The sequence below is a fragment of the Ranitomeya imitator genome, chromosome 4 (genome assembly GCF_032444005.1).
Source record: "Ranitomeya imitator isolate aRanImi1 chromosome 4, aRanImi1.pri, whole genome shotgun sequence".
In the NCBI taxonomy this organism is placed as follows: Eukaryota; Metazoa; Chordata; class Amphibia; order Anura; family Dendrobatidae; genus Ranitomeya; species Ranitomeya imitator.
In genome coordinates, this window is record NC_091285.1 from 39,679,044 (window position 1) to 39,703,819 (window position 24,776).

At 44.2% G+C, this 24,776-nt stretch overlaps 1 protein-coding gene across 2 annotated transcripts; it reads left to right on the forward strand.

The window, feature by feature from the left end:
- The first annotated feature begins 371 nt into the window (after window positions 1-371).
- On the forward strand, window positions 372-24,776 carry CD74 (CD74 molecule). 2 transcript variants are annotated; one of them, XM_069763566.1, is made up of 10 exons: window positions 374-729; window positions 10,835-11,016; window positions 11,338-11,420; window positions 11,753-11,815; window positions 12,304-12,399; window positions 13,521-13,614; window positions 15,611-15,736; window positions 19,667-19,861; window positions 20,646-20,720; window positions 21,641-24,776. In XM_069763566.1, exons 1-9 carry the CDS (start codon window positions 650-652, stop codon window positions 20,708-20,710), a joined length of 984 nt encoding a protein of 327 aa, XP_069619667.1. In that variant the 5' UTR covers window positions 374-649; the 3' UTR covers window positions 20,711-20,720; window positions 21,641-24,776. The 2 variants fall into 2 exon arrangements, with proteins under 2 accessions (XP_069619668.1, XP_069619667.1); XM_069763567.1 differs by lacking the exon at window positions 15,611-15,736 and having other exon boundaries at window positions 372-729.

Genomic DNA, 24,776 nt, shown 5'->3' on the forward strand with positions numbered 1-24,776 from the left:
GTCTAGGCGGGCGAATCACTGTCATGGTGCGCAGTGAAGTCAGAAGCCTGGACGATGGCCATAGGTTGCAGCGTTTAACATGAGGGGTGAAGTGGAAAGAAGAGGCATGGAGGACTGGACGGTGGGGGCTCCTCAGACCCCAAAACATAAAGAACATTCAATTTGCTTTTAATAACTTCGATGTGAATGAAATTTTTCTGATAAATTCACAATATTTGCTGAATTCGAATCTCTGCAGATTTGCCTGGCTGACGACTCCATTATATACACGGCCCCGGTGTAGACTTTAGGTTTAGAGCCGGAGATTATACCTGTATTACGCTCCCTTCCCCCATATTACAGCACACAGTCTGAGAGAACGAGAAAGTCCCACACCGTGAAAGCCTGTCTGCTCGGCAACAAGTGATGCCGTTCTGTAGCCAATCAGTAGTCTAGATGTGGACTCCGACTGAGGAAAAAAACCTCTTCTGCTCGGGGTATTTCCAATTCGTGTGTTGTTATTAAGTATTTTTAAGTCACTTTCACTTCCTAACGAAGCTTCATTGGTTCTCGAAGGAGATTTTAGCCACTTTTAGATATTAGCCAGTGCGACTATTAAATCAGTGCGTCCAGAACACGGGTCCGGAGAGGAGCAGACCAGAACCACAAGATGGCCGAGGAAGCCCAGAACCTGGTGCAGCAGGAGATGCCGGCCGAGGACGTGATCACGATGGGCGACAGGGAACCACGGTATGAATATACGGGTTAGAGAGATACCAGAGTGCTATACATATGAAAAAGGGGGTAACATACATGTGGCATATATTATTTATTATGCTTATTTATATAGCGCCATCATATTCCGCAGCGCTTTACAGACATTATCTCTGTCCCCATTGGGGCTCACAATCAACATTCCCCATCAGTATGTCTGGAGTGTGAGAGGAAACCGGAGAACCCGGAGGAAACCCACGCAAACACGGGGAGAACATACAAACTCCTTGCAGATGTTGTCCTTGGTGGGATTTGAACCCAGGACCCCGGTATTGCAAAAGAACAATGCTAACCACTGAGCCGCCATATTTATAAACAGATTGTCAGACAGGTACAGAGTGTACAGCACCATCACAGGCTTACAGTCTACAGGGTATTGGAGATGGACACAGTGGGGCGGGTGGGAGGTTGCAGCGGGGTAATTGCAGGATCTAAGCATTTTTTGAATGCATGAGTTTTGAGGTTTTTTTTTGAAGGTTTCAAATGTGGAAGATAGATAATAAATAGATAGAGAGATAATATATAGATAGATAATACATAGGTAGATAATAGGTAGATGATAGATAATAGATAGATAATAGTTAATAGAAGGATGATAGATAGATAATAGTTAATCGATAGATAATAAATAGATAATAGATAGGTAGATGATAGATAGATAGAAAATAAAAATGGAGGTAGCACACCAGTTGAAGGTGAAAAAAGGTGCTATTTAACAGACCAAAGTGCCAACGTTTCGGCTCGGGGTTGTGAGCCTTTTTCAACCTGCATTTTTTGCTGGGTTTTTCAGGATCCCATAGTTTAGTTTTGCTTCCACCACAGAAGCATGAGCAATGCAATGTGTTAGATCATCAATGCAAGACATATGTGAAACCACAACACTATTTTGGAAAAAAAGAGCAATTTGATCAAATTATTTAGTGTAAAAAGATTTTTATGTCCGAAAAAATAGCGATTTTTCTCAACAAAAAAGTTCACATCAGTTCATGGAAGAATACACAATTACAGACGTAACAGCAGGGATAGGTGAGTCGGTCGGGAATAGTTTACCTAAGACATTGGCAGACCATTGAGTTTGTAGGACACAGTTTACTTTTTAGGGTATGTGTCCACGTTCAGGATTGCATCAGGATTTGGTCAGGATTTTCCATCAGTTTTTGTAAGCCAAAACCAGGAGTGGGTGATAAATGCAGAAGTGGTGCATATGTTTCTATTATACTTTTCTGCTAATTGTTCCACTCCTGGTTTTGGCTTACAAAAACTGATGAAAAATCCTGACCAAATCCTGATGCAATCCTGAACGTGGACACATACCCTTACACTTTGGTCGGCCCTTGAGTTGCTCCGGTCTTGTTCACTCTCACACCTTGGTCAGCCGATGTGTACTTTGCACATATCGCTAATGTTGTTAAATTGTAGTAATCCTAACTGTCATTTCCAGGAGACCAAGACGTTATGTTTTAAACTTGGGAAAAACACAAAAATAAATGTGTTTCACACTCTGCTGTACCTGCTTTTTTTTTCACTAACAACGCAGTTAAACCTGATACCTGCGTTTGTGCACTTACTTATTGCTTTCTATGGTTGAAAAATTGCTGCAAAAACGCTGAAAGAAGTGACTTTCTGCAGTGTCATAATCAGAGTTTTCGGGAACCTGGGATACAGGAGTTTTTTTTTGCCTGGGTCCATATACTCTGAGGATACGGGCGACACGGTGATATTGGGGATCACTGGAGCAAAGCAAAGCTGGACTACACGCCACCACTATCAGCAGCATGAGACGCTCAGGAGTGGGCACTGACAGAAGGGGCCCCTGTACACGGACAGTATATGGGCCCTTTGCAGTACATAATGCACAATTCCACCTGCCTTGAGGTGGACGTGGTCCCCTAACCTCCTGGAACCTCTTGGACCCCCGTCGGATGCATAGGTTTATATATGACCCCTGAAGAAGCTCATGATTGTCTCGGTCACCGGAGACTTTCGCTTTTATTTTCCAAGTGATTTGCTTTAAATTTTTCACTTTGCTCATCAGCCATTTACTAATATTGTAATATATATCTAATAGTACATCACTAATATGCATTTTATAATTATTAACGGGGTCTTCCAGTTCTTAATAATGAAGGACTATCCTTCAGGCCCCCCCCATAAACATTAGAGGAAAGTTGTGTGAATCCATCATTTTCAGCCTATTTGTAACAGATCAGTACGAGCGCCCGCCAAGACTCCCCCTGTCTAATATTAATGGGCTTTGCTGACCCCGAGGGCGGTGTTGTATCATGTGTTTATGCAAAGTCATGACCATTAGGACAATTATCAGCATTAAGTTAACCCTCTCCTGACCCGATTAGAACCATCTCTGAGAGGAGCCCATGGACGATATGATAGTATGTGTTGTTTTTTTTCATAAACAGCGCCACTCTTGTCTATGGGCTGAGTCTGGTATTGCAACACAGCACCATTTACTTCAATTAGGATCAGTTTAGAAGGCGAAACAGCACAATATATAAAAACGGGGATCTATCGCTTTGGTGTATATAGTCAGTCCAGATGTGGCTTTTGGGGGCTGTAGCCCCACCAACACGGATACAAGTATCATTATACATGACCCCATTGGGGCAACATGAATAGCGGAAAAGTATGCGACTGTGGTCTCACGCCTTGCCGGACGTTCTCCCGACATACGCCGTATATGTATGGCAGAAGTCGGGATGAGCAGCATGGAGCAGGTTCTCGTGATGAACCTGCTCCATTCCTGGAGGGTCTCAGCTATTTTACATAGCAGACACCAGCCTGTGAGTGCTGTGATTGGAGCCAGCTCTGATCACAACAGAAGAACCCCTCTGATGCTGAAAGGCAGCCTAGATATCTAAGTGGTCAGACAGGAAGGCTCCCTCTGCAATCCCATTGGGTCTTCACAACGCAGTCTCAGGAAGCCAGTGATTTGCTGTGATGGTGGCTGAGGTCGATTCTGACCTTTGCTATGTGGCCCCAGAGGTTTTATGTAACCCCTTTTTATTCCCTCACCTCAGTAACAAATTCTAATATAACGAAAGTAAATGGGCCGTCTCTACATTTCCTGCTTGTAGATAATATTTCAAGAACAAACATCTAATTTCAGGGTTTGTTATTTCACAAGCGTCAAATGCAGCGACGCAGATATAGCGTAGAACCTGATACAGCAGAGGACAGGAGCCCGCGACATCCTATGACGGCTATGGCCGTATGGCCTCTGCTGGAGCCGCCACATTCTCCTCTGTCCCAGTCACAAACGCACATTGTGTCCTATACAAGGTCGTCAGCCCCACCGCAGACTAATACAGAAATCCGCAATATTCACCACCACAGACAACGTGCCAGATGGGACACCCTCTGTAAGGCTGGGTTCACACACCGCAGATTCCAGCAAATATCGCACTGTTCATCGTCTGTGCAGCCAAGAAAAACATTCCACATTACAGAGAGAGAGACGGGGAGATAGAGAGGAAGGGAGAGAGATGGGGAGATAGAGAGGAAGGGAGAGAGACGGGGAGATAGAGAGGAAGGGAGAGAGACGGGGAGATAGAGAGGAAGGGAGAGAGACGGGGAGATAGAGAGGAAGGGAGAGAGACGGGGAGATAGAGAGGAAGGGAGAGAGACGGGGAGATAGAGAGGAAGGGAGAGAGACGGGGAGATAGAGAGGAAGGGAGAGAGACGGGGAGATAGAGAGGAAGGGAGAGAGACGGGGAGATAGAGAGGAAGGGAGAGAGATGGGGAGAGATAGAGAGGAAGGGAGAGAGACGGGGAGATAGAGAGGAAGGGAGAGAGACGGGGAGATAGAGAGGAAGGGAGAGAGACGGGGAGATAGAGAGGAAGGGAGAGAGACAGAGAGATAGAGAGGAAGGGAGAGAGACGAGAGATAGAGAGGAAGGGAGAGAGACAGAGAGATAGAGAGGAAGGGAGAGAGACGGGGAGATAGAGAGGAAGGGAGAGAGACGGGGAGATAGAGAGGAAGGGAGAGAGATGGGGAGAGATAGAGAGGAAGGGAGAGAGACGGGGAGATAGAGAGGAAGGGAGAGAGACGGGGAGATAGAGAGGAAGGGAGAGAGACGGGGAGATAGAGAGGAAGGGAGAGAGATGGGGAGAGATAGAGAGGAAGGGAGAGAGACGGGGAGATAGAGAGGAAGGGAGAGAGACGGGGAGATAGAGAGGAAGGGAGAGAGACGGGGAGATAGAGAGGAAGGGAGAGAGACAGAGAGATAGAGAGGAAGGGAGAGAGACGGGGAGAGATAGAGAGGAAGGGAGAGAGACGAGAGAGATAGAGAGGAAGGGAGAGAGACGGGGAGATAGAGAGGAAGGGAGAGAGATGCGGAGATAGAGAGGAAGGGAGAGAGACGGGGAGATAGAGAGGAAGGGAGAGAGACGGGGAGATAGAGAGGAAGGGAGAGAGACAGAGAGATAGAGAGGAAGGGAGAGAGACAGAGAGATAGAGAGGAAGGGAGAGAGACGAGAGAGATAGAGAGGAAGGGAGAGAGACGGGAGAGATAGAGAGGAAGGGAGAGAGATGGGGAGATAGAGAGGAAGGGAGAGAGACGAGAGATAGAGAGGAAGGGAGAGAGACGGGGAGATAGAGAGGAAGGGAGAGAGACGGGGAGATAGAGAGGAAGGGGGAGATAGAGAGGAAGGGAGAGAGATGGGGAGATAGAGAGGAAGGGAGAGAGACGGGAGAGATAGAGAGGAAGGGAGAGAGACGGGAGAGATAGAGAGGAAGGGAGAGAGATGGGGAGATAGAGAGGAAGGGAGAGAGACAAGAGATAGAGAGGAAGGGAGAGAGACGGGAGAGATAGAGAGGAAGGGAGAGAGACGGGAGAGATAGAGAGGAAGGGAGAGAGATGGGGAGATAGAGAGGAAGGGAGAGAGACAAGAGATAGAGAGGAAGGGAGAGAGACGGGGAGATAGAGAGGAAGGGGGAGATAGAGAGGAAGGGAGAGAGACAGAGAGATAGAGAGGAAGGGAGAGAGATGGGGAGACAGAGAGGAAGGGAGAGAGACGAGAGATAGAGAGGAAGGGAGAGAGACAGAGAGATAGAGAGGAAGGGAGAGAGACAGAGAGATAGAGAGGAAGGGAGAGAGACAGAGAGATAGAGAGGAAGGGAGAGAGACAGAGAGATAGAGAGGAAGGGAGAGAGACGGGGAGATAGAGAGGAAGGGAGAGAGACGAGAGATAGAAAGGAAGGGAGAGAGACGGGGAGATAGAGAGTAAGAGAGAGAGGAAGGGAGAGAGACGAGAGAGATAGAGAGGAAGGGAGGGAGACGAGAGATAGAGAGGAAGGGAGAGAGACGAGAGAGATAGAGAGGAAGGGAGAGAGACAGGGAGATAGAGAGGAAGGGAGAGAGACGGGGAGAAAGGAAGGGAGAGAGACGGGGAGATAGAGAGGAAGGGAGAGAGACGGGGAGACAGAGAGGAAGGGAGAGAGACGAGAGATAGAAAGGAAGGGAGAGAGACGGGGAGATAGAGAGGAAGGGAGAGAGATAGAGAGGAAGGGAGAGAGACAGAGAGATAGAGAGGAAGGGAGAGAGACGGGGAGATAGAGAGGAAGGGAGAGAGACGAGAGATAGAAAGGAAGGGAGAGAGACGGGGAGATAGAGAGGAAGGGAGAGAGACGGGGAGATAGAGAGGAAGAGAGAGAGACGAGAGATAGAAAGGAAGGGAGAGAGACGAGGAGATAGAGAGGAAGAGAGAGAGGAAGGGAGAGAGACGAGAGAGATAGAGAGGAAGGGAGGGAGACGAGAGATAGAGAGGAAGGGAGAGAGACAAGAGAGATAGAGAGGAAGGGAGAGAGACAGGGAGATAGAGAGGAAGGGAGAGAGACGGGGAGAAAGGAAGGGAGAGAGACGGGGAGATAGAGAGGAAGGGAGAGAGACGGGGAGACAGAGAGGAAGGGAGAGAGACGAGAGATAGAAAGGAAGGGAGAGAGACGGGGAGATAGAGAGGAAGGGAGAGAGACAGAGAGATAGAGAGGAAGGGAGAGAGACAGAGAGATAGAGAGGAAGGGAGAGAGACGGGGAGATAGAGAGGAAGGGAGAGAGACGAGAGATAGAAAGGAAGGGAGAGAGACGGGGAGATAGAGAGGAAGGGAGAGAGACGGGGAGATAGAGAGGAAGAGAGAGAGACGAGAGATAGAAAGGAAGGGAGAGAGACGAGAGAGATAGAGAGGAAGGGAGAGAGACGAGAGATAGAGAGGAAGGGAGAGAGACAGAGAGATAGAGAGGAAGGGAGAGAGACGAGAGAGATAGAGAGGAAGGGAGAGAGATAGAGAGGAAGGGAGAGAGACGAGAGAGATAGAGAGGAAGGGAGAGAGACGAAAGAGATAGAGAGGAAGGGAGAGAGACAGAGAGATAGAGAGGAAGGGAGAGAGACGAGAGAGATAGAGAGGAAGGGAGAGAGACGAGAGAGATAGAGAGGAAGGGAGAGAGACGGGGAGACAGAGAGGAAGGGAGAGAGACGGGGAGATAGAGGGGGAGAGAGGGACGAGAGAAAGAGAAGAGAGGGGGAGAAAGACAAATGTATATATGCAAATTGTCTCTTCAGAGAAAAAGAGGACTTAAACTCTATAGCACCACCTGTTGGAAGCAGCGATCCTGCAAGTCACAATCAACTCTTTAACGAGTCTTGTAATATGACTTTGGATAAAAGCCAAATCAATATCTCAATTTGCAGACACGGTGTTTTGGGCTGTTGGCCCTCTCTCTCACCCTTCCTCTCTATCTCTCTCACCCTTCCTCTCCCTTTCTCTCTCACCCTTCCTCTGTCTCTAGGCGCATGTGTTTATCTGTCTATAGACATATAGGGTCTAAGGGGTAAGGTTTCTCCTTATGGATAGTGACATACCAGCTGGCTTGTCAAGGTAAGGAGGCTTATTCGCCGTGCAATGCTCCTCTGGGAAATTTAATATGCAAATTGCCTCTTCAGAGAATAAGAGGACTTGAACTCTATAGCGCCACCTGTTGGAAGTAGCGATCCTGCAAGTCAGATTTGGCTTTTATCCTAAGTCATATTGCACGACTCGTTAAAGAGTTGATTGTGACTTGTAGGATCGCTACTTCCAACAGGTGGCACTATAGAGTTAAGTCCTCTTTTTCTCTAAAGAGGCAATTTGCATATTATATTTCCCAGAGGAGCATTTCACGGCGAATAAGCCTCCTTACCTTGACAAGCCAGAGATGGTATGTCACTCTCCATAAGGAGAAACATTACCCCTTAGACCCTATATGTATAAGGACAGATAAACACATGCGAATAGAGACAGAGAGAGGGGGAGAGAGAGAAAGGGAGATAGGAAGTAAAGGGAGAGAGAAAAAGGGAGTGTGGAAAGGGAGAGAGAGACAGAGAGAGGGAAGGAGAGGGGGAGAGAGAGACAGAGAGGGAGAGAGAGAGAGAGGGAAGGGCAGAGACAGAGAGAAAGGAGGGAAGAGAGACAGGGAGAGAGAGGGAAGGAGAGGGGGAGAGAAAGAGGGAAGGAGAGAGGGAGAGAGACAGAGAGGGAGGGAGAGAGAGAGGGAAGGAGAGGGAGAGAGACAGAGAGGGAAGGAGAGAGAGAGGGAAGGAGAGGGAGAGAGAGAGGGAAGGAGAGAGGGAGAGAGAGGGAAGGAGAGGGAGAGAGAGAGGGAAGGAGAGAGGGAGAGAGACAGAGAGGGAAGGAGAGAGAGGGAAGGAGAGAGAGGGAAGAGAGACAGGGAGAGAGAGAGACAGAGAGAGGGAAGGAGAGGGGGAGAGAGAGACAGAAAGGGAGAGAGAGAGGGAAGGGGAGACACAGAGAAAGGGGGGAAGAGAGAGGGAGAGAGACAGAGAGGGAGGGAGAGAGAGAGGGAGGGAGAGAGAGGGAAGAGAGACAGGGAGAGAGAGACAGAGAGAGGGAAGGAGAGGGGGAGAGAGAGACAGAAAGGGAGAGAGAGAGAGAGGGAAGGGGAGACACAGAGAAAGGGGGGAAGAGAGACAGGAGAAAAAGAGGGAAGGAGAGAGGGAGAGAGCGAAGGAGAGGGAGAGAAAGAGGGAAGGAGAGAGACAGAGAGAAAGGAGGGAAGAGAGACAGGGAGAGAGAGGGATGAAGAGAGACAGAGAGAGGTGGAGAGAAAGAAGTGGATATATATATATATGCATAGAGAGAGAAACACGCACATCTATACGCAAACTGATGGTGAAAACTTAAAAATTGCCACTGACCATTCACTAATGAAAATCTGATTTCAACCCCTCAGATTGTTTTTTTTTTGCTTTGCGTATAATATCTAATTAATTAACCAATCATACACCTAGGATTGCGTGATGTCACCAGTTGCCAGGCAGAGGCATCTTGCAGCTCGCTCGTTATTGTAGTGATTTCGGGGCCACAGGGATGAACGACATTTTGTTGCTTCTCAAACACTAAAATGTTTTGGATTTTATTTTACAAAAGCCATGAAGCTAAAATCCGGATGTTATAGGAAGTCCTATTATTAATGCTAACAATAATATTTATAACTTTTTTTGCTTTCGGTTTTTCCTGGCAGCCTCTTAGAGAATGAATGGAGCCGGGTGTTTGATCTGCCGTGACATTTCATAACAGAGATTGTAGTGCCCAATCGGGGAAAAAATATTCCCATTCTACCAATCAGTGCGAGTCCCAGCGGCCAGACTGCAACCGATCAGTGATTTACCAACTATCAGGCTGATAGATGATGACTTGTTTTCTCCAGACAACCCCTTTAAGCCCCTCCCACAACTGTACATCCAGGCAGGTCCTGATTGGCTAATTGTCAGATTGTCAAACACTAAAATCAAATTTTCGCAGGTCCCAGACCCCTTATGGGACTAGTATGTATAGTAAAAAGAAAAAAAAAAACAATACGCCGAATGTTGGGGGTTGAAGAAGACTTATCAACACAATGACCCTGTTTTTTTTTTTTTTTATAAATAAAATGGTAAATTAATCATTTTCTAAATGTAACTTATTAAAATATGTAAAAAAAATTGCTTTATAAGGGTAAGTACATTTTACAAATGATCCAGCTCCTTGCAAGGGTTGGGATGGAACGTCTAGAGAGGCTCGTCTCCTGATCTCTTGGCTACAGTAAAGAGTGGTCACAAGGGGATCGGAGCACGGGGGGGCAGCCACACTCCGCCCACGCACTTCCGCCCGCTTCCCCGCACTTCCTGCTGCAGCGGTTCGGCACCACAAACCGCAATAAAACCCGCAGATATTTTTTTCATCTGCGGGTTTTACTGCGGGTTTGACCTCACAATGGAGGTCAATGGGTGCAGAACCGCTGCGGCTCCGAAAAAAGAAGTGACATGGTACTTCTTTTTTCCCGCAGTTATTCAGCGCGTTTTTTTTTTTTGATTTTCCGCATTGTGGGCACAGCAGTTCCTGTTTTCCATAGGGTACATTGTACTGTACCCTGCATGGAAAACAGCTGCGGACCCGCAGCGGGAAAATCGCGGCAATTCCGCAAGAAAAAAAGGATCGTGTGAACATGGCCTTAAGGGGTTTTTCCCAGTGAAAACAAAATATTATTAATCCACTGGGTAGGTGATAAGTTCCAGATCAGTGGGTGTCCGACCACTCGGATCCACGCCAACCGGATGCCTCCATTCATTCTCTATGGAACTGCTGGAAAAATCTGAGCGCAGCACTCAACACCCCAATAGGGAAAGTGTATACTTCCACTCTAACTGGATGGATATCCCCGTTCTGCCGATCGGTTGCAGCGGTCAACAAGTTAACACCTGCCCTGTGGATAGGTGATAACTTGTTTTAATCAGACCCCATTAATGGTGTGACCTGACCAAACAGATGACCCCTGAATGCTCCTCCTCCTCTCCTACTGCTTGATAGAGGCGGAGACACTGAAGCTGCATCCCCCTCCTCCCCCACTGAACATTTCCAGATGGGCGGACAGGGAAAATACAGCATTTATGTACGAACATTTATGAAGAAGACCACGGATTGACTTCACTTTAGTGCACTAGATCCTAGTTTTATCTCAATCTATTACATATACTGCCGCTTTTATTCCTCTCATCGTGACCAGGTATTTAAAGATTGCTTTTTTTCCCCCAGTGCTATGACATGTAACAGAGGAAAAGTTGTTCCGTTCCTCTCCATCTTTGTCGCACTTCTCGTCGCCGGCCAAGCAGTGTCCATCTACTTCATCACTCAACAGCAGAGCAAGATCAGTGAGCTGGACGAGACAACAAGGCAGATAAAGCTGAACGAAATGATTAAACAACTTCCCGGCTCACGTCAGTACTATTTTACATAATTGGACATTTCCCTAATGAGTTTAATAATATTTCATTATAGATATGTTTATAATTAATAATAAAATTGTGTCTACCTACAGTCACCACTAGAGGGAGATGAGCGGCTTACTGCATACAGATTTACTTACAGTATGCAGTAAGCGCCCTCTAGTGGTGGCAACAGGGATTGTATTAGTTACCTTGATGCAATAATAGTTTGCAGGTTTATAATCCTCTTATAATTTTATGTGATATCGCATTTCAAAATAATAAAACTTGCTTGTTTCCTGCCTCTTCTTATGACCCTATATACGTTAACAGCTCCTTCCCCAAATCGACCAAAGCTAAGAATGGCAACTTTCAACATTCCTTTGGCTTTTAAAGATGATGATGGATCCCAACAGGTAATTATAAGCATTTCCACCAAAGTAAAACCTGTATTTCCCAAACATTTTTTGGTCAGGTTGGTAGCAGTAAAATAACACCTTGTGTCCCTAGAGCAGCTTCCTTTGAAAAGGGGAGTGACTGTACAAGGAGGGCACTAGGGATGCAGACCCATAAGAGATCTGTGACAGCTATGAAAGAGCTTCTGTGCTTGAAACGGGAGGCTTCACTCACCTTTATCGGGGTGTTTAAGGGGTCCCGACGCATAAAGACACCCAAATAATACATTAAAAGTGGGGGCATTTGTCAAGTTTTTGATGGTCATTGGAATCATTTTGCTTTAAATTCACAGAAACTGGAAAAAAAGGCAATGGCCAGCAACAGCGTTGGGGATGCTGCGGAATACATGCTCCTGGTAAGCGACAGCTACATGTGACTTGTCGGATGCCATTACAGCGCCCCTAGAGGATGACGCCCAGCATGATTTCCTGTTCAGAGGTCTCAGATTACTGGCTGATCTCCTCAGGATAACGTTGGCCATCTTTTCCCAAATACATACTAAGAACTGACCAATGATCATAACTTAAAGGGGTCTTCCAAGCTCAGCAGAAAGGTCTGCACTCACGGCATGCCAAATCGTGATGAGGGGCAATGCTTACACTGTCAGGATTGCCCTCTCTGTCCATCGCTTGCGTGGGCGGTCACATGCCGACGAGATTCTCATCCGCTTCTCTCGATACCACTAAATTTTTGATGGAAAGCCCCTTTAAGGAATTGTGTAACTTTAGTTGATCTTTGATTGACGCCACCGACCATGTCATGATATGTAGGAAGACCAAAAGGGAGCTACTAGCGTTTCTTCTCTCTCACCCTCTGTCTTGCGTGTCTCTCTGTTGACCGTAGTTCTCGAATCCTTTGAGAAAATATCCAACGTTCAATGGCACCACCCTGGACAACCTCAGGAAGCTGCGGAGGTCTCTGAGCTATGAGGAATGGATGGTGAGTGCAAATCGGGCACATTCTGTTAGGAATAACTGAATCCATTGTTTAAAGGGGAGGTCTAGTTTAGAAAACCATTTTTCGAGTACCCCGTTAGTAGACCCTGAGTGAGGGTCCCTCAGTGCAAGATCTTTATCCAGTGGCCAAAGTGGACAGCGGTTCAGGGGTGGACATATCATTGGTTCCCATGCGTAGGGTCCTAGAGATGGGGGGCCCACCAAAAGTAGCTTTTGTGCAAGACTGTTCCTTCACAGGGTCCCTCTTCGGTCGGTCTCGGATATATAGAGGGTCTCTTACTCTGTGAGGACCCTGTCCTTTCCTACATTACATAGACTCTATGTAATGTAGGAAAGGACAGGGTCCTCACAGAGTAAGAGACCCTCTATATATCCGAGACCCTGTCATAGAGAACCTGCTGATTTGAATGACTCTTTTGTAATGCTTTATTTCTCCTGTGGTGGCGCTGCAGGTAATTATACAGTTATTTCCAGGTCTCCTCACAGATTACAGCTATTGTTGGGAATCCCAACTGGAAAACAGTATCAAATGATCTTCATAAAAAGGACTTGTCACTTCCCATAAATATGTTTTTCTTTTTTATTCAATGTAAATGTCGCTGTTCCCCCGAATCCGGCGTTGTTTTTCTTTTGTTCCTGCTCCTCTCCATTCCTGAGATATGGCCCCTTCTTCCTTGTATATAGACCTCGTGTTCTTAGCCAAGGAGGTGTGATCCTCAAGCACAATCCCACGAAGAACAGGTGAGGACCACACCCACTTGGCTAACAATACTACATATGCATACAGGAAAGAAGAGGCCACATCTCCGGAACGCAGAGGAGCAGGAACAAAAGATAAACATTGTCGGATTCAGGAGAACAGGGATAAATACATGATGTAAAAAATATACATATTCATCACAAGTCACAGATTCTCTTTAACAAGCTGGAAATGAACAAATGTTCCATAACAAAGTTCTTCTATATTCATAATATTTCCATAAAATTACCAATGGACCAGTTCAGTGTATTAAACCATAATGTTGTATTTCCTCCCAGATGTGATTAATTTACGAGAAGACTTGTGCACCCTGGAATAATAATTTTTGTTTCTTCATCTTTTAGCTCTTTGACTCTTGGATGCAGCAGTGGTATCTGTTTTACTTAGTGCAGAACTCCAAAGGACCAGAGAACGCTCCAAATTCCACTATTAGAGAAGGTACCAAGTCTACAACTGTAATATCTACAGAAAGCAAAAAATAGCTGCTGTAATGGGTTCTGTGACTTAAACCGGTAAAAGAGGTACAGTAATGGGGCACATGTGGCAGAGCTGTATGTGTGTATGGTTCTGTAGCTATGTAGTTACTCCCAGTGCGGCTCTGTGATGCCACTATATAGCACAGTACTATAGAGATATATTATGAGATTATGAGAGTGTAATGGGGCACATGTGGCAGAGCTATAGGTGTGCATGGTTCTGTAGCTATGTAGTTACTCCCAGTGCCGCCCTGTGATGCCACTATATAGCACAGTACTATAGAGATATATTATGAGATTATGAGAGTGTAATGGGGCACATGTGGCAGAGCTGTATGTGTGTATGGTTCTGTAGCTATGTAGTTACTCCCAGTGCAGCTCTGTGATGCCACTATATAGCACAGTACTATATGAAGAAAAAAGAAGAGAAGCAGCACAAAAAATAAAGAAAAATGTGGACTTTATTGCCAAGATGGCGTGGCGACGTTTCGGATACAAAATCCTTTCTCAAGCCTTGAGAAAGGATTTTGTATCCGAAACGTCGCCACGCCATCTTGCCAATAAAGTCCACATTTTTCTTTATTTTTTGTGCTGCTTCTCTTCTTTTTTCTTCATATTGCTGGAAGTCATTGGACTACTGACTGGGGAAGCTTTGCACTACACCAGGTATTCTGTAGATGCTGTTCCAATTTTTGCCTATATAGCACAGTACTATAGAGATATATTATGAGAGTGTAATGGGGCACATGTGGCAGAGCTGTAGGTGTGCATGGTTCTGAAGCTATGTAGTTACTCCCACTGCCGCCCTGTGATACCACTATGCAGCACAGTATTATGGAGATATATTATATGAGTGTAATGGGGCACATATGGCAGAGCTGTAGGTGTGCATGGTTCTGTAGCTATGTAACCAATCCGAGTGCGGCTCTGTGATGCCACTATATAGCACAGTATTATGGAGATATATTATATGAGTGTAATGGGGCACATGTGGCAGAGCTGTAGGTGTGCATGGTTCTGTAGCTATGTAGCCAATCCGAGTGCGGCTCTGTGATGCCACTATATAGCACAGTACTATAGATATATTATGAGTGTAATGGGGCACATATGGCAGAGCTGTAGGTGTGCATGGTTCTGTAGCTATGTAGTTACTCCCACTGCCGCCCTGTGATACCACTATGCAGCACAGTATTATGGAGATATATTATATGAGTGTAATGGGGCACATATGGCAGAGCTGTGTGTATAGTTCTGTAACTATGTAGCCACTATGAGTGCGGCTCTGTGATGCCACTATACAGCACAGTATTATTGAGATATATTATGAGAATGTAATAGGGCACATACTGTATGGCAGAGCTGTATGTGTGTATGGTTCTGAAGCTATGTAGCCACTCCCATTGCCGCCCTGTGATGCCACTATACAGCACAGTATTATAGAGATATATTATAGAGATTATCTCATTACCATGGTGTTGGATGCAACTGTAGGTTCCACAATTTTTTCCCTGGATTCCACATGAATGTGAGAGAGGCAACCTTCATGCCATGAAATGTATGGCATATAGAGGTACCGAACGGTAATGTGAATCACTATTAAAGGCAGTAGTTAGATGTTGAGCAAAAGACGGAGAGGAACCTGGTCAGGCAGCCATGTTGGTAGTCAGTGGCTGATGGACCAGGGCCCTGCGAACCGATGTGGCCACTGGCCCTGGGGACCATTTGCCGAGTGTAATGTTGGTCAGAATACTTTTCCACCTTTGTGGGTGGTCATTTTTTTGTAACTTTAGTTCAGATGTCGACCATATTCATGGTAGATGCATAAACCAGGAGTCCTCTACGAAGAAACCCCAAAATTGTCAATTTCCTCCCATACTGGTCACCAGTGCGATGTAACACATGGGCTACACACCGCTTCTGTCCACTGCATTTCATAGTATTCACAATTTCTTCTTCAGGAGCCAATGTACCGCAGGAAAGGGACCTTCTACCTGCTGAGTTTGGAACAAGTGGAAACCTGGTTTATGCCTCTACCAGTTACTCAACCGAATCAGTGCCCCGTTTTATCGATGAAACCCCGAGTGGTGAATATATGTTCCCTCCTATGTCTATTGTGGAAAGCTTCGTAGCAAACACGAGTGATAACAAAGCAGGACTTGATGTTATGACATATGTTAGCTAAAAAAACAGTATATCTATTCACAGAAGTCCTCTCTCATGTCAGGCTCCAAATCTCTGTATTCCCCACCACATATTTCATGAGATTCCAGATGTTTTTGGAAGTACTCCATAAACTTCTATTGTTAGCTCGCCTAGGCCGGACCCCGTCCTCCTCCTGTATCTTGTATCCGTACATGTCTTGTGTATGTTAAGTCTAGTATGTAGTGTTAATATAGAATAAATAATAATCTATGCAGACTTCTGTTTTAAAGGCAATCTGACAGCAGCATGATGTAGGCGCAGAGACCCCGATTCCAGTGATGTGTCATTTAGTTTACTGGATGCAGCAGTTGTGATTGTGATAGTGTTACAGTTTTCTGCAGATCTGGGAGACCAACACTGATATTACCGCCATACGGTGACCATATAGTGGTAGACACCAGCCCTGCAGAACATATAACAGATCACAGCACAGTTACAGATAGTGACTTACCGCTGACGTTCTTTCTGATGGAATCGTTCACTTTTCCTGTCTTTTACATTTGGCCCAGACCGACATGACAACTTCTCCAGCCATGACTCGGCTGCAGAGATTATAACAAAGACACATTTCACTTCTCATATTTTCAGCACCGTCCCCATCTATCCCCAACCTGCACAAACTCCTTATTATGCTGATACCCCAATTCTGAGCCGCTGCGACCGTATGTGTCCCATAGTCCTCTGTGTAGTATAATGCACCCATAGTCCATACAACATAATGCACACCCATAATCCTCCATACAGCATAATGCACCCCATAATCCATACAGTGTAATGCATGCCATGGTCCTCTGTATAGTATAATGCATCCCATAGGCCATACAGTATAATTCGCCCCATAGTCCTCTGTATAGTATAATGCACATCATAGTCCATACAGTATAATGCACTCCATAGTTCTCTGTATAGTATAATGCAATCCCATAGTCCATAGAGTATAAAGCAAACCATAGTCCTCTGTATAGTATAATGCTCCCCATAGTCCTCTGTATAATATGATGCCCCCCATAGTCCATACAGTATAATGCATCCCATACTCCATACAGCACAATGCACTCCATAGTCCTCTATATAGTGTAATGCACCCCATAGTCCATATAGTATAACGCATCCAATAGACCATATAGTATAGTGCATCCCATAGTCCATACAGTATAATACACCCCATAGTCCATACAGCATAATACACCCCCATAATCCTCCATATAGCATAATGCACCCCATTGTCCGTACAGTATAATGCATGCCATAATCCTTTGTATGCCCTAGTCCTCTGTATAGTATAATGCATCCCATAGTCCATACAGTATAATACACCCCATAGTCCATACAGCATAATACACCCCCATAATCCTCCATATAGCATAATGCACCCCATTGTCCGTACAGTATAATGCATGCCATAGTCCTTTGTATGCCCTAGTCCTCTGTATAGTATAATGCATCCCATAGTCCATACAGTATAATACACCCCATAGTCCATACAGCATAATACACCCCCATAATCCTCCATATAGCATAATGCACCCCATTGTCCATACAGTATAATGCATGCCATAGTCCTTTGTATGCCCTAGTCCTCTGTATAGTATAATGCAAACCATAGTCCATACAGTATAATGCGCCCCATAGTCCTTTGTATAGTATAATGCACTCCCCATACTCCATACAGTATAATGCGACCCATAGTCCTCTGTATAGTATACTGCACCCCATAGTCCATACAGTATAATGCACCCAAAGTGTTCTGTATAGTATAATGCACCACCCCATACAGTATAATGTGCCCCATAGTCCTCTGTATAGTATAATGCACTCCCCAAAGTCCATACAGTATAATGCACCCAATAGTCCTCTGTGTAGTATAATGCACCCCATAGTCCATACAGTATAATGCATCCCATAGTCCATACAGTATAATGCACTACATAGTCCTCTGTATAGTATAATGCACGCCCCATAGTCCTCTGTATAATATAATGCACTAAATAGTTCTCTGTATAGTATAATGCACGCCCCATAGTCCTCTGTATAGTATAATGAACTCCCTATAGTCCATACAGTATAATGCGCCCCATAGTCAACTGAGGCTCCCCTCTTTATCATTGGTTTTCAACTAGCGGTAGTTGAAGTTGCTATGCACTGCCAGCAGTGCAAGGAGATTGTGTCTTCCAGCTCTGCCGCAGAGTTTAACTGTATCGGCGCACTGCTCTATGCTACTGCTTCTGATAGATTCCCTTTAAGAAAATGTGTCAATGGTGGGTCTAAAATTTAAAATAAAATCACTAACCCCTTCTAAACTCTCGCTGTTCCTCCAGACCTCACTCCCTATCTCCACCCAGTTTCCTTTCTCTCTTACAACTTTTCACCGCTGCTGCCAGTCAGTGGTCGCAGATTAGAGATAAGCCCTATATATATAGCTTTTGGGACACCCCTTTAAGTATTAGGAATAAAACAAGGAATCTCTCCTATGTAATAGCGATTATAAAAACTACAGTTCCAGGAGAAATCAGTCATCTCTAAATGTGGGACAATTTTTTTTTTACTTAAATCCATGAGCTAAAAAATAATTTTCGCAACTAGGTTTCATTAAAGATTTGGCACCATTTGACTACTACAGGCTCCTTGTTGCCCTACACATTTTTGGTCACAGAATTCCATCCAAATGCACATATGTGAGATCCGTGTATTCATTTGCTATCCGTGTGCCATTTGTGTGACACCTACCGGCGCCTGTGAAAAGCAGTACAGTTACAGTAGCTGTTCCCATGCGTCGGCTGCTAAAGCAGCTCTCATCATTGTTGCCTGGTCTGCCTGAGATTAGCGCGACCAGTCAACAACGATGGGAGTTGTATTCAGCGCCTGCTGTGTACATTCTATGTAACAAAGAATTAAATAAAAAAAAAATGGTGTGGGCTCTCCTGTAATTCTCATAACCAGCAGAGGGAAAGCCCATGACTGTGGCTTATGTTAATAACAGATCACAGCTGTTTGCTTAGCCTTTACTGGTTAATTTATTTGGGTCCCTCCCCCAAAAAATGACTTGGGGTCCCTCTATAAATTCAAACTAGCAAAGGCTAAACAGACAGCTGCGGGTTGATATTAGTAGCTTTGGAAAAGGCCAGATATATTGCCCCCCCCCTCCGAGGCTACCAGCAACCGCCTGCAGCGGCCCCAGAAATGGCGCATCCATAAAATGCTCCAAATTTGTCTCTTAGCCTCTCTCTTCCCACTTGCCTTATGGCAGTGGCAGGTGGGGTAATAGGGTTGTGGTTGATGTCGTCTTTGTATTGTCAGCTGACATCAAGCCCAGAGGTTTTTAATGGAGAGGTGTCTATAAGACACCCACATTACTAACTTCATAGTCATATTGTAAAAAAAACACAGCAAGAATAAAATCCTGTATTTAAAATAAAACAACATCGTTTTACACATTTATTTAAAATAAAAAAAAAACAGTTATACTCACCTTTACACCTATAATGCATTGAAGCCCTTGTCCCCTGTAAAAAAAACAAAAAAACAACCATGTTCCTCACCTTAAATGATTTTTAGCCCCAAATACCAACATGTGAGTTAATGCAAAAAATTGCCCCAGTGGATGTCCATATCCTGTAAGTGACATTAATACATTAAAATAAGAAACTATAAAACAATTTAAAATAAACCCCCAAATCCTCGATATTTTCCTGGTTTTCAGCCACCACTTGTCTTCTCTGGTTTATGTCTCCCCTGTGCACTGAAGTCGTCTCAGTAGTATGGAGCCATCACAAATGTCTACGGACCATTCACACTTATGTTTTATGTCTCAGGTGCCCCATTGATGACCCAATGCCAAATGAGAGCCCAACAACACACCATGCCTGGTGCCTTTGTGCCTCAGTGCGACGACAACGGGGATTTCTCACGCACGCAGTGCTGGAGGAGCACAGGCTACTGCTGGTGTGTCTACAGAAATGGAACGGAGATCCCAGAAACCAGGACTCGGGGCAGGCTTGACTGCAGCGGTAATAACAGCCAGTATATCATTGCAATCACACAATCTATGTGAAAGCAGTCATGAGAATGTGTATGAGACTTTATATTGTAGGGTTGTCAGATCGGGGCTCACAAATATAATAGCGGCTGTCTGCATGTTAGGAATTGTGGTTTAGCAAAAAGGAACACTGGGCTATAATCTGTGAGGTCAAAGGGAATCTGTCACCAGGCATTTGTTGTGTAATGCATGATGTAGGGGCTGAAACCCTGATTCCAGTGATGTGACACTTGCTAGGCTGCTTGCCGACATTTTGATACAATCACTGTTTTCTAAGCTGGAGATCTCATCTCGGAATGCTGAGTCCTGTATAACCCCGCCCACACTACTGATTGGTCGCTTTTTGTGTACACTGTGTATTGACAGAAAGCTGCCAATCAGTTGTGAGGGTGAGATCGGACCAGGAGGCACGAGACACCTAGTCCTGTAAGGATAATCTCCTGCTGATAAAACGCTGATTTTATTGAAATAGCAAAACACAGCCCAGTAAGTGACACAGCGCTGGAATCAGGGTCTCAGCCCCTCCGTGCTGCTCTCAGATTACATAACAAGAACCTGCTGACAAATTTCCTTTACATCCAGCATTGTTTACTCATCGTGAATGATGGGACTCATGGGAGGCTTCTATAACATTCATCTGTCTGATCTCTTTTGCGTCATACATCAGCCCCTCTACACGTATCCTGATCGGGAAGGATGGACAACCCCTCTAAAGATAAATCATCTAACACACTTTTTTTTTTCCTCCCCCACAGTCATTAACGAGCCAATGATGGAAGATGGAATGGAGCAAGATGGAGTAATGATTTATGATGAATAATGCATTAATGGTAAGTGCGAGATGCGCAGCTACGGGGCATTGGTTCTTATCCAATTATTGACTGAATGTAAGGCCATGTTCACACGTGCAGTATTTTACATCAGTATTTGGAAGCCAGAACTAATAGTGCAGCGTCAAATATGGAGTTTTCTCAACCTGCTTTTCAAAACCACTTTATTAAGTCACTTGTCAATTATTGAAGAGGTTGGGCAGCTTCCACCTGACGAAGTCTGTCTTAGATTATTTTTGCGGAACAAAACGCACTATAAGCCCTGATTCATGATTTGCATTTTTTTTAAAATCCCTTTTTATTTTGTCTTGTGGTCTTCGCTGCTGTTTTTTGCTCCAAAATCTTCAAAATGTTGCATGAATTTTGTGCTTAATCAAAGACGCTCTTCGTTTTCGTCCTCAACCTCTTTTGCTATTTTTTAGCGCAAGAAGGCACACGCTCCGCTAAAATGTTGCCAAAAAAAAATTAAAACGTATGAAATCAGAACAAAAAAAAGGACATTTGCAAAAAAACAAAAACAAAAGAAAGTGGCCGCATAATATAGGCTTTAAAAAAAAGCACAAATTAAAAGAATAAGGCAAAAATTAAAAAAATGGTGCAAACTAAAAAAAAAAAGCCATAGATACGATAACGAATCTGGCCCATTATTTTTTTTTTTTCCTTTGTGTATTTACTCACAAGCTTTTAATGAACTATTAAAGGAATGAAATCATTTTTCGACTCAATTCACAAAAAAAATTCATAAGGAAAAAAAAAAAATTTCTGGCACAGTGGAATGGTAGGGCTATCACAGCTCCGCACAAAACGGGGAATAACGCAGTCACGTGCATGTGACATAATAGCGCATTAACGCCAAACACCCATCGACGTATCGTTCTTGCTTACGTCTTTGTATAATTCTCTCTCATTTTATTCTACAGGTAAAAAATACTCTTCCTAGAGACTATAATTGGTGATGATTTCGCAGAGCTGCACTTTCCGTACTAAAGGCTGTCAGGTTCCAGCTTAAAGCACAAGCTTCGTAATTTAGTCTGCTGTTACTTATCACTCTGAGAAAGGAGAATAAAAGCTTTACGTCGGGCGTGCGCTAGTTAATTTAATCCATAAGAATAAGAGTGTTTATGAAATCATTAACGTTTCACATCCTTGATCGGAATTCTAACCTTCTTAGCTCCTGAGTATGAACCGCAAGATCCATAAAGTGCTTGTGTAAGAACGGTAAATCATGGCTGCTTGACGCCACAAACATCAGCACCACTTGCCCCTGGGATGTGCGAAGTAACGCAGCTCAGCTCCATTAACTCGAAGGTGGCTACAATGCAATACCACGCACAGCCTGTAGACAAGGATGGCGCTGTTTGACATGGAAGAGAATCAACATATATTGTCATAAACCTTCCCAAAAAATAAAGGGTCTCACATTTATTCAGTGATATTGGCCAGTATTAGTAAAAATGCCTTTTTTTTTTTTCCAGAAGAAGCACCGCATCAGTCCATGAGTTATTGCATTTCAGTCCTAGATCAGCTGCACTATGAAACATGGCCCCTGGACATATACAGCATAGCCATACGTTACTTCCATTGACTCCAACTGTAAAAAGGGCATATGGGGCTGTATACTTTTTTTGCAATGGCTTGCGGTATGGGAAAGCAGTACAGCAGAGTGACAGAAATGCTGACGCATCACCATCCCGACACTCTATGGGCCTCTGCTGGCTCAAGACAAGAACTTTATTAAAAGGGAGTCTGTCAGCAGCTTTTGCTATATGATCTGAGAGCAGCAGAGATCCTGATTCCCACAATGTGTCACTTATTGGGCTGTGAGTTTCGTTAAAATCAGTGTTTTATCAGCAGGAGATTATCACTACAGGACTTTGTCTCTCGTGCCTCCTAGTCAACTGCTCTGCGTAACCCCGCCCCCACCACCGATTGGCAGTTTTCTGTCAATATACACAAAAAAAGCAGCCAATCAGTGTTGTGGGCGGGGATATACACTGCACAGCATTTTAAGCCCTGCAGCAGAGAAAACTGTGATTATATCAAAATGATAGCAAGCAGCCCAGTAAGTGATACATCGCTGGAATCAGGGTCTCTGCGCCTACATTTTCATGCTGCTCTGATTACGTATCAGGAATGAGCGTGGCAACACCTGCTTGCCTAATTCAGGGTGATGTGTGGCATATCTTATACCACAAATCTTTCCCCAGGAGTACGCCACTTTTATGTCTGATTCATTAAGAGGCGTGCACTTCTTAATAAAGCAGGCGCCTCTGACTTCACCATCCCCAATACACTGGAGTCCCCCATGTCATGGAATGAGAAACCAAAGAAGTCCAGCACAATTTTACTAACGAGTCCAATTCAACCCTAATTATGACATTTAAGTGGTAACAATTTTCAGGAACCAAGGATAGGGTCGGACAGGGGCGTCAAAAACGGACACACAGATGAAAATTAGTTGAAAATCGTTTTTTCAATGAAACTGGGACGATTTTTAACCCATTACTTGCCAAATTAGCAATGAATCAGAAACATAATTTGCAAAATTTTTTCAAGTACGGATTTTTCAGAAAAGGGCGTCCCAATCTTCAATTAAAAAAATGACAATGACATGATTTCCTATTTTGTAAACATTCATTTTACAAACACAACACAAAAAATTGGACCTAATAATAAAAATTATAAAATCTTAGTTGCTAGAAGCTAAAGATTAGGCGTCTCCCCCCAAATAAAACCCATTGGTAGCTACAGATGAGCTTATTAACCCATTATCTGAGTTCAGCCAAGAGTATGAAAACTTTCATCCATGTGACCGGATTTTTCACCTGTGCGGCATCCATATTTACCGTATACATCAGCAGTATAACATGTACATGATCGAATACAAACTCCGGGGTTAACCAGTGCAATGTATCCGTAAAAATCGGATGCCAAATGCATGATCCGTTTTTCTTTTGCGAAACTTGTCTGAATAAGCCCTTAAAGAGAATCTGTCACAAGATTTTTAATATTTAATCTGAGGACAGAATTATACAGGGATAGAAACACTGATTCCAGGGATGTGTCACTTACTAGGCTGTGTGTTGTCGTTTCAATACAATCAGTGTCTTTTATCAGCAGATTACTGCCTGACTAGGTCTCACGTGAAAGGCAGTCCAGCTAATCTGTGTAACCCCGCCCCCAGCACTGATTGGCAGCTTGCTGGCAGTGTACACCGGAAGCTGCCAATCAGTGGTGTGGGCGGGGTCCGGGGATATCATTAGCTCACCATTCTGCTACATATACAGCAGAAAAAAAAATGCTGCCCGCGGTTTGGGCAGCATGAATCAGCTGACAGGTTCCCTTTAACCTTTGAACTGGTCATAAATACCAGCTTAGAAGTGGATCTAGGAAAAGAGACAATGGTCACAAAACCTGCAGTCAGAAGAGCTCACTGGCAGATGTGCTGTTAACTCTTTCTGCTCTCTATTATGTACGGTGATACATAGAAGCTGCAGAATCCAAGCAATTCAACATTTTTCAGAATTTTTTTTTTTGTGCAGATACGCTTTTTTTTTTTTTTTTTAGACACGCCTTTAAGTTAAAATAAAATGTCCCCCATAAAATCCATGTTTTTTAAGTTTATGATAATGGACTATGCCTTATCATATAAAACAGACTGAACAAAAAATTTGTGTATTAAAATTTCACATCCAATTTTTAAAGATTTTTTTTTTTACAACATTTTAAGCCAGAATTCTGATGAAAACAGCTCCATGAATCGAGGGCCAAAGAGTTTAGTCTCAGCAAAGTATCCTACGTGCAGCAAAAAGATTGGTGGCCTTTAATGCTCTGTAGTTTAGTGTTTCTTACAGTAATCTGACCGCTTTATATCGTGCGCTTAGGATTTCATTTTATAGAGGTGCTTGATGTTAAAATCATTATGACAATTTATCTGTAAGTGTGTGTTAGACATTTAGAAATGTTTTGTTTGCTGCGAGGGTTAAACTGACTTTTTTATCTTTAAGAATTATATAAAGATATGCGCAAAATCAAATAAAGATGTAATTACAGTAA

Coding starts and splice junctions, on each gene's coding strand:
- CD74 (XM_069763566.1), top strand. CDS start 650: ATGGCCGAGGAAGCCCAGAACCTGGTGCAGCAGGAGATGCCGGCCGAG. Junction 730..10,834: donor ATGGGCGACAGGGAACCACG/GTATGAATATAC, acceptor TTTTTCCCCCAG/TGCTATGACATGTAACAGAG. Junction 19,862..20,645: donor GGGCAGGCTTGACTGCAGCG/GTAATAACAGCC, acceptor CCTCCCCCACAG/TCATTAACGAGCCAATGATG.